Source organism: Corticium candelabrum, chromosome 2, assembly GCF_963422355.1.
Source record: "Corticium candelabrum chromosome 2, ooCorCand1.1, whole genome shotgun sequence".
Lineage (NCBI taxonomy): Eukaryota > Metazoa > Porifera > Homoscleromorpha > Homosclerophorida > Plakinidae > Corticium > Corticium candelabrum.
The window spans coordinates 6,220,342-6,234,972 of record NC_085086.1 but is presented as its reverse complement, the minus strand read 5'-3'; the positions used below and the strand labels follow the sequence as shown (position 1 = coordinate 6,234,972).

Sequence of the window (14,631 nt, the reverse complement as noted above, 5' to 3'; positions counted from 1 at the left end):
TCTGACTACAGATGAGTAAGAACGATTCGTGCAAGTGACCGAACAGCGTAAAAAAAACGCTTTATGAACTTTCGTCGCTCCATCTTTTTTTATTGTAGCTAGGGTCTGTGTGTACGTGACAACCAAGAAACACCTTCGGGAGTTGAATGCCACCTACAGTCAACTATTCACGCGTTCCATACTACAATCAATTCTTTACTACACTGTGATGCATCTAACACTGTTGATAGTCAACTTTTGCCGATATCAATTTCTATGTCAGTAAATACCATACCACTGTCGTTACAACGGAATTGAGTGCATACCTAGACAGTACATTTCAATTGTCTTGATCACGATCGCAAAACGACGACTACCTTTAGCAGGACTATATACGTAATCTAAACTACTAGGAAGTTTGCATGTTTACTTCCATGACAGCTAGGCTTTCAACAAATACGTATTGTCCAGCTAGGACTGGGCGTTTCTGTAGACGGTCTGAAAACTTCGTTGGACGTGTTACTCACGAACGCGAGGCGCCTACGGATACCGTACAACTAGTAGATAGGGATTGTGTGTACTTGACAACCAAGAAACACTTTTATTAGCTGAATGCCACCTACAGTCAACTATTCACACGTCCTGTACTACGATCAACTCTTTACTACGATCAACCCTTTACTACACTGTGCTGCATCTAACACTGTTTTTAATCAATGTTTGCCGACATAAATTTCTATCTCAGTAAATACCATGCCACTGTCGATCGTTACAACGTTACTGAAAGCATGCTTATCTAAATTGTACATTTCAATTGTCTCGATCACGATCGCGAAACAACGACTATCTATACCAGGCCTATATATGTAATCCAATGTACTAGGAAGTTTGCAGTTTGCTTCCATGACAGGATTTCAACAAATACGTATTGTCTATCTTGTACGCGACGTTTCAGTAGACAGTCAGAAAATTCCGTTGTACGTGTTAGTCACCAACGCGAGGAGCGTACGGATACCGTACAACTAATTAATACATATATGTGTACTGTACCTATTGGAGACAACGAAGCCGCTTTGTGGACATTCACAATAGCGGTTACAGTATGTCAGGATACAGATGTATTGTTTGTTGAACTTAGTTGCCATGGCCACCGGAAGACAAGAGCCCAATGCACTGCAGTCATCATTCGCGTTTTAGAGAAATTGATAATTATTTTATCAATGTGCTAACCGACATGCTGTACAAGTGTATCATTCGAGTTTATCTTTGATTTCTAATTAACAATTCCAACGACCAGTACACTACAAACATAAGTATAGGTCAGTTACTAACAATTACTTTTAACAGTTACTAACAATTACAAGAACGATTCGTGCAAGTGACCGAACGGCGGCAAAAACGCTTCATGACCTTTCGTAGCCTCATTCTTTTTTATTGTAGCTAAGGACTGTGTGTATGTGACAACCAAGAAACACCTTCAGGAGTTGAATGCCACGTACAGTCAACTATTCACACGTCCCATACTACAATAAATCTTTTACTACACTGTGCTGCATCTAACACTGTTGATAGTCAATGTTTGCCGATATTAATTTCTATGTCAGTAAATACCATACCTCCTGTCGTTACAACGGAACTGTTTTCTTTCCTTTGCGTATATGAAGGCGCTCGTTGAGTCACATCCAGTGAAAGTATGCAATCCCACCAAAGCCAAGCACACTTCTTCTCCAAGTTTACTGCTACAGTATGAAGTGGGTAAACTTGGTGCCTTGCTTCGTTTCAGTACGACAGTAAAGTAAAGTCTAAGACTGCGGTATAGTGTACAAATAGCAATACCTGACTAGAGTATGCATTGTATGCAGCATGCGCATCACACAACAGTAGGCGTGTGTCAGCTTCTTCATGAGAGCAGCCGCATAGACCATCCACTTTAGTGACTGCTACTGCCTTTCATTCTGTGCTAGATAAAGTAGCACATGCTCCCCACTGTGGCAAACAATCAATTGTTAAACTAGACAGTTACACTGCATGTTTTGCTGTTGCCATTCTTGACAAAGAACTGTACCATCTCCGTTTTGTTATCGCCGTTTGAGAGGAATTTTCCCCACTGACCAGAAAGAGGCTGAATACTGTGAAGTATCGAAATGCGCACTTATCCAGAGCGCTATCGCTTATGTCGTTTACAGTTCTTGATAAAACAGTACGATACTGGTCCACCACAAAGTCAATTGGTCGACTTCCGGATAAACGGCGCTGTAACTATTGAAAACACACGCTCTGCAAGAACAGGAAAATGAAATTGCTGGGAAAAGAGATAGGCAGCTAGGGGACCGCCGTACCGTCGACCACCACAACAACATCTAATGCAATAGCGTCTACAGGAGAAGTGCCAGCTTCTATTCAGGGCCGACGGAGTCGCAGCGGCAGCAGCGGCCATGGCCGCTCCACTTTTTGAAAACTCGACTTTAGTCAGCAAACGATTGCCGCATACTTTGGGTCTAAGGGTAGAGGTGATTAAATAAAATAATATTTTTGGTCATCTACCGGATTGCGGCTCTACTAATTGGTGGCTGTTTTGAAATCTCGTAAGACTTCTTTTTTGTTACCTGGACTATATTCCCCGACCTCTGTGACAGCATCTGTGCCCATGCTCACTACTCACAGATGTGTCATGGCGTTGTCAACTTTGTTGCCATCGAACGTCGAATGCGAGCTTCCTCCTAATAGTGAAGTACCCCACCAGCTTTCCACTTCCAAATTCCTCAAACGTCAGTTTAGAAAGAAGCAAGTCTCCAATGGAGCTTTTTAGCCAGCGTGGTTCAAGCAGTACTCGTGGTTGCACCTGTACATGCCCAGCCAACCCACCCTGGCGTGCGCTAAGCCACACCCTCTAATGCGCGCTAGGCTGCTCCACTGTCCAGTTGCTTCCTTCGGGCCTGCTATTAGATACAAAAGCTTTGATTTGACTGTTTTTGATGCGGTTTCGTCAGCACCAGCTAAAGAGAAAGTTATGGAACCATGCGAATAGGTGGAAACTTTGCGCACATCAATTGACCGTTTTTAGATCAATTTTGGTCCACATGACGTAGGTAAACTCAAACGGTGCAGATATTGCTAGAAATATTTTACAGAAAAATAATGACACAAAGAAAACGTCATCTGATTCATCACGAAACAAAATTCGACAACTCTTATCAGGGAAAGGATGCTGCTAACGCGCGCTAACACGGTTGGTTTTATTGTTGTAGGCGGCGTTGTATGCATAAAGGAAGAGTCTCAGTTAGCTAAACGTCTCTACATATTAATTCCGTTTGATAATTTAACGTAAGGATAACGCCAATCTCATGGAAAGATGGTTTACGGCCACGCCTACCTTGACTTTCCTTTCGCTAACTTCTTTCGGTTAGCCACGTCTAATCGATGGCCAACAACTGCGGTTTGTATTAATGTTAAGTTCTCTTTAACATATGTATGTCTTAGCTTGTTGGATGAAAGTCGTAACGTAAGTTGCGAATTTGAGACTTGTCCCTACGACTATTGACTTGTCTCGTCTCCGTGTCAAGTATTTGTAGAGAAATTTAGATCTTGAAATGATTCCTATGATTCTTGTATGCTCAATGTAGACGCGGAATAGACAACTACGATCGTGTTCTAGATGTCAAGCCGACGGGTGTGACGCGGTCATAGTGTCTGGCTACGCGAGTCTGTACTACTTAGTGCCGCGTAAATATATAAGAGTAGGGTTCTCCTTACAGCGTTGCAGTGCGGCGCTGCGCCACGCTCCAGTAGGAGTGCTCCACGCTAAGAAACGGTAGATAGGTGTCCAAAGTTTGACTGCTAAGGAATGTATGAGAATTTCATACTACAGTACTTGTGAAACACAATACAATATTACTTAGTAAAGATTAAAGAAATCACGAGGAGACCGTATTTCACAACGTATAGATTTCCTAAAACAGGTGGTATTTAAGAAAGGTGGTATTTATGCCGTCTTCGTCAAAGAAAGTTTAGTAACAAACATTTGCGATTCTTCTCTATTCTAGCGTTTCGATAAGTTGGTTATAACCTCCCATCTATAACAAGATATTTGAATGCTTACAGAAGCTATAGCCTTCTTGATAAATATATTTATGATTAATTAAGTTAGTGCATGCGCACAATAATTAATTAAGTAAATATTAATCCATTTTATATTTGCTATTTTAAATAAATGGGAAGTCAGGTTGTAATAACAAAGAACATGTCACTACTTTACAAACGTTAAATATTACTTGTTAATTTTACAATTTTTGTGCTGTTTAGTAATTCGGTGTTCAACATTTTGACTGTTTGCCATTCAAGGAAAGAATGTCTCTGCGTTATAGTAACTACCATATTTTTGGTACTTTTTGTCTCAATTTTCTACCGTTATCGCAATGGCGGTTACATCTATAACCTGTCATTTAACTCAAAACCCCCTAAATTTAAGAAATTGCTCGAACAAGAATTGAGCAGCAGTCAAAGTTTTACCAATAAATCAACGACGCTGTGGGACGAATTTGGCTGTCAAAGCAAGACACCTCTTCTTCTTTGTCATAGAAGACCAGAATTGTCTCCAGCGATTGTGCTTGCTGACAAGGCTGTCTTTCAAACCACCAGTCTTCTCATGAAACGATCGAGATCGTGCGCTCTAGTCGGGTCATCAGGAAGGTTATTGAGTCGTAGTTACGGTGATGATATTGACGGACATGAAGTTGTCATACGGTTAAATAACGCTCCGATTCATCCATACGAGAAATATGTCGGGAGACGCATGCCTGACGTGGCAATACTTAATGTAGCAACCCTAAGTGAGTTTACATGTCTACGAAACATAAACCGTAAAACGCTATTGGTTCGATGTAAACATCATGGTAAGATTACTTCTGCTGGTCGATTATGCGCAACACATAGTCCTCTCTATGCAACATCGGTGGAACTTATGGACACTACGCGATCTATTTTGACAACGTACAGACAATTGTATGGTGTTAAGAGTAAAAGAATGCCAACGTCGGGATTGTATGCCATTCTGTTCGCTTTGAGATTGTGCGAAGAGGTTGATGTTTACGGATTTGGTGCGGCAGAGGGAGAGTTGTATGCATACTACAGAGATCTTCACACTATAAGTACACATCATCTTTTCAACTTGGAGGAACAATTCATAAGAGATATATCACACAATTTGACTACACCTGTTGACGTGTCTTCATATGGCTGTAAGAAAGTGTCTTTCTATCCTTGATACATAGTTCAATACTATCATAAAATTTACATTATTACAGGACTCGATTGAACGGTTTACATATGAACAGCTTCAATCATAATTACTTTACCGTATTATTGTTAGTTTGCTTTGTGTGTTTCTTCTGATTAGTGTTAGGAAATGTATGTCAGGAAAGAAATGTTGTCTCTGGTTGTCTTGCCTATCTATAATACCAATATCATCTGAGAGCGAGTTGACTCACCTGGAGGGGATGGGGATGAAGTGCTATAAACCATCTTTTGGCTGTTGTCATAAACATATACGGACATAATTTATATAGCCTACCTTGGAGATTTCACTTTCTACATATATGTAGAAATGATTACACCTACTTAACTACCTACCTACCGTAACTTATACCTATATATACCTACATCGGTTATTCATCCCAAGACATACATACCTACATACTAGCTGAATATATCCATATATACCGCTATATTATTTGAATAGCCCGTTCTTCGCACAGGCAGATTAGATTACATAATATATATACATATATATATATATATATATATATATATATATATATATATATATACATAAATAATTCGATTTGTCTTGGGCAAGACGAGCAGCTGTGTAAGTGTCGTTGAAGTATTGGGTGAGCGACTAACCGTACTGGTGGACATCGACGTCAAGATAGAGAGGGGTACCGGACGAAACATCAGCTTGTAGCCGAGGATTGGGCCATGCACCAGGTAGAAAGGAGTGTTGCTAATGGCATAAAGGAAGATAGTGCGGTATGCAAAAGCGAGGGTTTCTAGATAACTATCCCAGTCGTCTTGATGCTCATTGACGTATGCGGTCAGAGCTGCATCAAAGTATCGATTTATTCGTTCAACTTGACCATTGCTCCGTGGGTGATAGGCACCGGTAAAGAGCTTATCGATACCAAGACGAGTTGCCAAGCGTCGAAATAGATTGGAAGTGAATTGGGTTCCACGGTCAGAGATGACGTGGTTCGGCAATGACGATGGACGATGGAGTTGACAAAAGCATCAGCAACATTAGCCGTAGTAATGTCTGGAACTGGGGCAAACTCGGTCCATCTGGAAGCCTGTTAGCCATCACGACCACGTAACGGTTTTCTTAATTGATGCGTAGCAGTGGACCGAAAATGTTAACACAAACAGTTTTAAAATGACGAGATGCACTGAGCAGTTGTAGATAACCCAAGTGACGAGGTAAAGGAAGCTTACGTGACTGGCAAGGAAGACACGAGCGAACGAATGCCTTGATGTCTTGCGCCATATCTTTCCAGTAGAACTGTAAACGAGTATGGTAATAGGTCTTTTTGTACCCAAGGTGACCGGCGATCGGCAGACCGTAAAGCTTTCATAGCTAGTAGAGCGGCGGCTGGTGGTAATATAGATAGATGCCAACGACGTCCGTTGACAATAGCAGTTACATAAGTAGACCAGTACTGGAGTCAATCGAAATAGTGCCGGAATCGTGAAGAGCCTGCTTAACTTCTGGAGAAGCTTCCCTTGTTTGAGGGTGTTTCAGAAAGTCGAGGATAACATGAAAAAGCGGTCAGTTTTTTGTTGTTGCTGGATTTTATCACGAGTCGAAAGAGCAATACTGTTTTAATCAACAGTGAGGACAGGGACATTAGAAGTCTGCTTCACAAATGTGTCGCTCTGTAAGCGAGACAGAGCGTCAGCGTTAGTATTTGCTTTGCCCAGGTTGTGACGGATCGTGCAATCAAGTTCTTGAAGTCTCAGAACCCATTGAGCTAAACGAACTGCTTGATGATTAGCAGTCATTAGCCATCGGAGATTAGCGTGATCTGTCTCCAACGTGAAGTGAACACCAAGAAGACAATTCCGAAAACACTCCTCCGTACAGAACGTCCGAAACTCTTTCTTGCAGGTATCGTATCGACGTTCGGCTGCATATAGCTTGCGACTAGCATAAGAAATGACATGTTCCTTGTCGTGGTCGTCGACCTGAGCCAAGATAGCGGCTATAGCAAGATCAGAAGCAACCGCTTTTACTTAAATGGCTTACTCCAGTCAGGATGAACAAGAAGCGGCCCTAACGTAAAATGTTGTTTCAGACTATCAAAAGCTTTTTGCTGAGGGACAGTCTACTGAAACAGAGTGTTTTCTCTAAGTATTGGCTTCAATGGTTCAGCAACAGCGGCGTAGGATGGAACAATATGGTGATAGTATGACGTCAAACCCAAGAATGACTTGAACTGAGATTTGGTTTGAGGCACTTTGAGTAAAGTAACAGCTGTTAATTTAACGGTATCGAGGCGTATACAGTCATTGCTGATCAGACATTCAAGGTAACAACGTTCTTGTTGTGTAAAATTGCATTTGCTAGGTTTCAAATTGAGTTTGTGGTCACAGAGACGTTAGAAAACTGTTTCTAAAGCGAGGAGGTGTGAGGTAAAGTCGTCAGAGAATACGAAAACGTCGTTTAGGTAAAAATACAAGTAAGCCACTTGAGACCGAAAAGTATTGAATCCGTTGTTCGATGGAAAAAACTAGGGGCGTTACTGAGGCCGAATGGCATGGTGGTGAACTCAAACAATCCAACAGGAGTAATAAATGCTCTCTTTTTAACATCCTCCGGTGCTACAGAAAATTTCCCAGTAGCAGGACATGAGATCAAGACATAAAGTATTTCTTTTCCGATAGGATATCGAGACTAACGTCGACGCGAGGGAGACAATAACGGTCCCTTTTTGTGCAGGCGTTGAATCGTCGGTAGTCAACATAAACCGCTTCGTTCCGTCAGTTTTATCGGCAAGAACGACTGGACTGGCCATAGAGAACGGAATTCGCGAACAATACCGTTGCGCATCAGACACTGGATTTGTTTATGGACCTCTTCTCTGCTGGCCGGAGGCAGCCGGTACAGTTTCATGTTAGCAGGCAGATGGTCGTCGATATCGATACGATGTGGAGTGACAATAGAACGGCCAAGGTCATTAATAGTTTGCGCAAAAAATCTTTAGCGTATGACTCAATGAGAGTACGTAACTTAGCGTATTTGCCGAACAACTGTGTTCGTTGACAAAAGTGGAAGCACTTGATTGCCTAAGGGGTAAGGAACTGTTTGGATGATCGAGTACGTCCGAGGGAGAATTTGAGTCAGAACGATGACTAGAAATCGGAATGGTAGAAATCACGGTCGAATCCAATAATGAATGAATAAGCTGCAAGACAGTAAGAACGCGAATACGGCCAACAGAACCAGTAAGGTTGACGGAAGCAGCAGTGCCATCCTAAACGATAAATCGCCGAAAATAGAAAGAGTGGCTTTGTGAATTGGATCAAGTCCGGCAAATGTGACAGTGCCATTCTCGTAGCTAATGACGGCTCGGACAAGTCGCTAAAAGTCGGAACCCAAGAGAAAAGGAAATGCAAAGTCTTGGAAAACCGCGAATGAATAAGTAATCTGATTATCGCCAACAGACAACTTGAGTTGTGTTTGACCAACCAAATGAAGTTGATTACCATCCTCCGCAATAAGAGTGCTTGGAACAGCTGACGTCGACGTAGGTGACGTCACGACCGAAACTTTCGACCAACATTTGACAAGCAAGCGAGGCAGCAACTTCAGAGCCAATGACACAAGAAGCAATTTTATTTTCGTCAACGGCGAGGTGAGGAGTGGGAACAGCTGGAAATGAAGAATTGAGAATCTCTGAACTAGACTCCTCACGGTCAATTACGTAGACAGGATTATGGGGACGTTGTGGTGGTTGAATGAAAGAACTTGAACCGGATGAAGAAGCATTATCGCGTTGTGAATCTCCGAAGCGAGCAATAGTGGCGACAGGTGTTCTAACTGCTGTAGGAGCAACAGATGTTTGACTAGGCTGAGGTTGAGACAAGATACAAGAATCGGCTTCTCGTGCCTGACAATTGCGGCACTCGGCGATGTGATGTCCATACTTATGACAGTAGAGGCATTCACCACGGAACCTGGAAACTGTAGAACTAGACTGGACAAAACCACGAAAGAGGATGCGGGAGGTGTCGCAGTCGACTCTTGTGACTGAAGGAGCTTGATGACGTGACCTTGTTGTGCCAATAATTGTGATTGCTGAGTAACGAGCTGTTGAAACAAAACAGTGGAGTGGTACCGTAGTAGGTGGCTGTTGCGACTGACTACCAGACGAACCATTGGACTTCCATTGACAGGGGCGTAGCGTCCAGTCCGACCGGTCCGGCCATGGCCGGACCGGTTTTTGAAATATGCACTTTCGCCAGACGCTCAATGGCATCAACTTCCGTTTTAAGGGTATAGCCGATTAAATAAGTAATATATTTCTGCTCATGCAGTACTTTGTGCGTCGGCCTTGCGTTCTCCAGACGTCAGTTGAAGGTACTGTACAGGCTCGGAGACCCAGCCGATGCGAGGCTAAGATGTGTGCAGGTAATGCACGGAGGTCCGAGGCCGCTAAAAAGACCCGTTCATCTCAGAGCCGCCGCATCTATCAGGAGCAGACCTGTGAGATTAGGAGTCTAGCAAGTTGTCGAAGTAGTTGTCTGTCTAAAACAGACACTTTGTCGATCAGTTCGTGCTTAAATGAGTTTGTGGCTGGTAGTGAGCACAGACTTCGCATTTTTGGAAAGTTCGATTAAGGTTATGAGCAGCAATAAGTATCAGTTTTAGAATTAGACATGGCTGTCATTATAGTTCTCGTTAATTAAAGTTGTCCCGCCCATCTACTAGCGTGCGCTACATTGTTCAGCCCACTAGCGCGCGCTAGGCCGGACCGGTTTTCATTTACTTCCTACGCCCCTGATTGAGAGCGTCTGACCGCACAACTCTCATCTGTACCGTTAATCTGTGGGCTACTTTCACATTTTCAAATCCCTTTAGCTTTCTCCACACTTCGAACGGCGTCTGCTAAAGTACTCGGCTGATCTAATTCCAATTCGATTTGAAATTCTAGGCAAAGACCCTCCTGATATCAAGTGTCAACCGTGAGGTTGGGTAGAGCGGAGAACTGAACCGCGAGCAACTGTAGTAAAGTACGGCCAAAACGAGAGCTGTACCCCGAAACGGTTTTATGTCCGCGCTGACGAATAAACATCAATTTTTGACTGTAGAAAGGCACCGGATTCTTTAGCCGAAACTGAAGGTGCAGTAACGATTCATTTGAGTCCCACGACAGGTCTGTTTCTTGAGTTACTGCAACAAACGAGCGATAATCTTCACGAGCGCGACCAGCCAAAGCTACAGCAGCATGTCGAAGTTGATGTTGGGGCGACCAACGTTGAAATTGTGCCACTGAAGTAACCTAGAAAAGCCAACTGTCCAAATTTTCGTAGTCGTCACACCAAAACTTGTCCTTTTGAACTTGAACCAGCAAATGGCGAGGTGCAGAATCCAGACGGTGTGAGTGGACAGGGTCTTCTGGGCTAGTCGAACGAAATTACCGTGCCTGTGAAAGCACCAAAGTTTCAAAGCCAAACTAACGGTTCTCCACAAGATTTGGTGAGAGGCGTTTGACGCAGGAATGTAGAACGAACGAAAGACACCTTATTACTATAGGTGCTCTGCTATATACTTTACGATACCGGATGCAAGTGATAGCATATCTAATTATAAGATATTTTTAGGTACACTCTATAGTATCTCCGGTGTAATGCATCCTACAAATGAGACACCTTGGTAATTGAATAAAGCAGACTAAGAGCATTCCAATGATGCTCGTATAATCTCAGTCCGTTCTATGGTTACGTGTCAGCTGCAGCAGATCCCTTTCGGTTGTAACAGCACAACTGACATAAATTGTAGAACGGACTTTAGCTGTCCAAACTAACTAATCAACTAGAGACATGCAGTAACTCTAAGCTCGATTCTACAGTACTAGCGGCAAGCAAATTAGTACGCAACTCTCTTAACTGCTAAGTTGCAGCTCTCTGTCATAAAGAAAGATAATTCGCACGATGTTCAGTTAGTTGGAAGCAACTGCATTGAGGTTTGCTTGTGTTTCAAAAGTTCAATATTGCAGTAATTCTCAATGGCTTTTAATCAAAGGAATTCGTAGTCAAACTGTATTTTCGTTCCTGATCCGAGTTGTTTAATACGAATATTAGGTTTATTTAAAAGAATTGAATGGTATCTTTATATAATACCAGAACTCCGATTATTTGAAATCGGCCCATGAGTATGGTCAATCTAATCACTACTTCTGCAAATGTGCAGTTTTTCAGGTAAGAACTGGACATACAAACTTGTACTAGTCGTGATAATATTTTGAAATAGTTTGAATAGATGATATTAATAATAGTTATATGTCACTTAATTGAGTTGGCTACAAAGCGCTAGTGAATAACAAGGCATTCAACGCTCATAATAAAATAGTTCTACTTCAAATTGTATTTCTGCTGATGATATAAGTTGTTCAACCCAAAGTTTTCTAAGGATTGAATTGAATGTTATATCTTCTTCTATAAAGCTATACGCTGTAGAGGGCCTTCTAGTTCTGTCTGCGCTGTCAGACCGCATGTGTTCTATGTGCTATATACAAATATACACAAAGTGCTACTTGCAATTTAGCCAATCTTACTCATGAGCTTCCTTTATTGTTACGTATCCGCTATAGAATACAACAATAAGCGTCTTATAATGCAGGCGGAGTCTCTCCAGGATTGGCATCTCCTGTAACACCGATGATCCGGCTAAGACTATAGGAAACCAAAATGGGAAGAAATTACATTTCAAACAACAAAAATAACAGTTAAACAAGACAAACACTGGAACTACAGGCTTTTTCTGTTAATCCAGCAGTGATAGGAACTTCCGATGACTGCCTGAATGATGTTGTCAAAAGGAATGTCTATGTCTCGTTTGAACGGCTTGCACTCTCCGGTTAGTGATTGTTTGTTTCGGTGAAAATGAAACTTTTTTAACCAACAGTTAGCTCTATCTACTCTAATTTATAGCTATCCACGTATTGTTTTAATTAACAATAGGTACGTGCCTATATAAGGCAATATTTACTTTCAGCTTGATATTTAAAAAAACAAATAATATTTGCGCAAAGAGACTTTTAGTTTCCTCCATTCCCGCATAGTACGGTAATTATTTTGTGGTTAGTCTTATTCTACGCTTAACTACAAGTAGAGTTCATGCATGTAGATCTTCATGACGCGGCGTACTGGTGCGGAAAGTCGGTATTGTACAGAAGAAAGTTGAAACGTGCTGCTTTAATTAGCAAAGACTGTACCTAGATTAATTAATTAATTGAGTCAATGAATCAGCGCACGTTGGAATTCCCCATATCCCGTTAAATGGATTCCCTACCGCGTACGCTGCTACTTGTTCTTTCAATTTTCTTTTACTGATGCACTCAAATTATTTGAGAGAACAGATGCGCGCTCAATTTCTGTTACGTCCGCTCCTCGTCTGCAAAGCAATTTCTAATATATTGCACTTAAAAAAAATTAAATGGAAAATATTAAAATTTAAGATTTCAATTTTCAAAAAATTACAGTTGAAAATTTAATGCAAATATGAAAAACTTAGAACCCTAAATTAAAAATAATAGAATTTTGAATAGTATAATTTAGAAAAATTGTAAATTTTAAAATTTCGAATGGCCAAAGTCACACTGATCCCAAACAAGATAGAAGACGTGGTATTAATCCATAAAATCTTCAAATGTAGTGCGTCTCTTTATCCACTTGGTGTCACATGAGTTTGAACTTCTTTTGCTCTACTTGTACCTCCATTTACTGGCGCCTCTCAGCATTAACATTCTGGATGGCTGACTCTCTTGCGTTTGGTAAGAACTTGATAAACAATCCAAGGAATTACAGGTTACTGATCATATCCTGCACAACGGGTAGAGATGCTGACTTGGATAACAAATATTTTAGCTAATGACTTCTACAGTGGAAGTATCTAGATAAGGGTGTTGCTTCTCGGAAAGGTGCCGGCAACCATTAATGCTCTCCTATATTGTTGGCACTAACGTATCCCTTGGCTCTGCAACACTGAAGATCCAACTCTAGGATCTGCAATGTCTCGTCTCCAGTAATGACTTGCACAGATATTCACCTCTAATTTTATACTTTGACAGACTACAAACATGATCAGTTTCTGTACTGGCATGCCATCTTTCACTTTTGAGAATGCCCGAGCTGATCCCACCCAGACACTTCGATCACCTCATTTGCTAAGACTGCCACAGTACAAGCGGTCTCTAACCTCATCCAAAATTGATTTTCTAATGGCTCACCCATGCATTCAAGAAAATAATTTTGGTATGTATTTGAAATATACATTGCATTTTTTCTACATAATTGCAAGTAGTCTCGGAGAAATTCATCATCAGAATTGATACCGAAATATATGTCAGCCTTCATCTTCCCTCGCTGTTCTAGATCATATGTGCCATCATCACGGTCACCTAGCAGTGCAATGCTTTGCTGTTCACACAGCTCCAGACACTTGATGATAGAGCAAAGCATACTTTGATTGCGCTCGACACGTTGTTGAATGACTGGGTGTGATGATATTCTACATTCAATCTCATCTGGTGGATTTTTCATTCCGTCACAAAGGCAATCATTTTTACTGCAGAATCAACGTGATACAGAAGTTTGGAGTGCGACTTCGCGTCTGCTTTTGTATCTATTCAGTTTAACAGAAGCCTAGCCAGACGATTGGCCATTTTCTTAGCGCCACCATGTGCTGTGTCGACTGGAAGCAGGACTCACAATAAGCAGTAAAGTCAAACAGCTCGAACCGTTCACGTTTGCAGTGTCTGACTCAAACGCCTTTTTTTCGTTTCTTACCTTTGTATTCCTATACGGCAGCACCGCGTTTGGATGTGGCACATGATCACAAATCAGCCTGTATTTTGTCTCGGGTATGAGCTTCTCGTTCATCGCCTTCTGGATACAATCAGCGACGTCCTCCGTTGTCTAGGATGGCTAGCGGATGATGATGCAGCGTCAGACGACAGAGCAGTTTCTGAGGAAGTAGAGACCCGCGGACTAGTTTTATCCGCCAGCATAGCTATCGGTATCTCCTCTTGATCTGATTGCAAATCTTCCTCATTATGCTCGATGTCTGCTGCACTTTCTCTGGTCGCTCTTCTTAGTATCGTGTTTACGGTGCTTCATTCGATACAAATTTGAACAATATACATTAATTTTAAGAAAACACGTAGAGTGTAATCTTTGACTTTTTGATGCGCGACATCGATCGAGATAGCAAAAAACGCGCCTCCAAAAATGGCATACCTGAAGAGGGGAGAACGTGCCCCAATGGCCCCATTTAAATCCACTACGGCTACAGCAATATCAAAGACAGCCTATGTTAATTAACTAAAGAACAGAGATCGGATAATAGTTAGTTATAATCTATGGTATTAGGGGTTTGAA

At 41.7% G+C, this 14,631-nt stretch overlaps 1 protein-coding gene across 1 annotated transcript in view; it reads left to right on the top strand.

Annotated features, from left to right (window-relative positions):
* LOC134198505 (uncharacterized) overlaps positions 1-5,440 on the top strand; it is a 5,772-nt gene extending 332 nt beyond the window's left edge. The window contains exon 2 of the mRNA XM_062667916.1: positions 4,282-5,440. Within this exon, the coding sequence (XP_062523900.1) occupies positions 4,282-5,242 (961 nt within the window). The 3' untranslated portion in view covers positions 5,243-5,440. The remainder of the gene's footprint in view (positions 1-4,281) is intronic.
* The last annotated feature ends 9,191 nt before the right edge of the window (positions 5,441-14,631 follow it).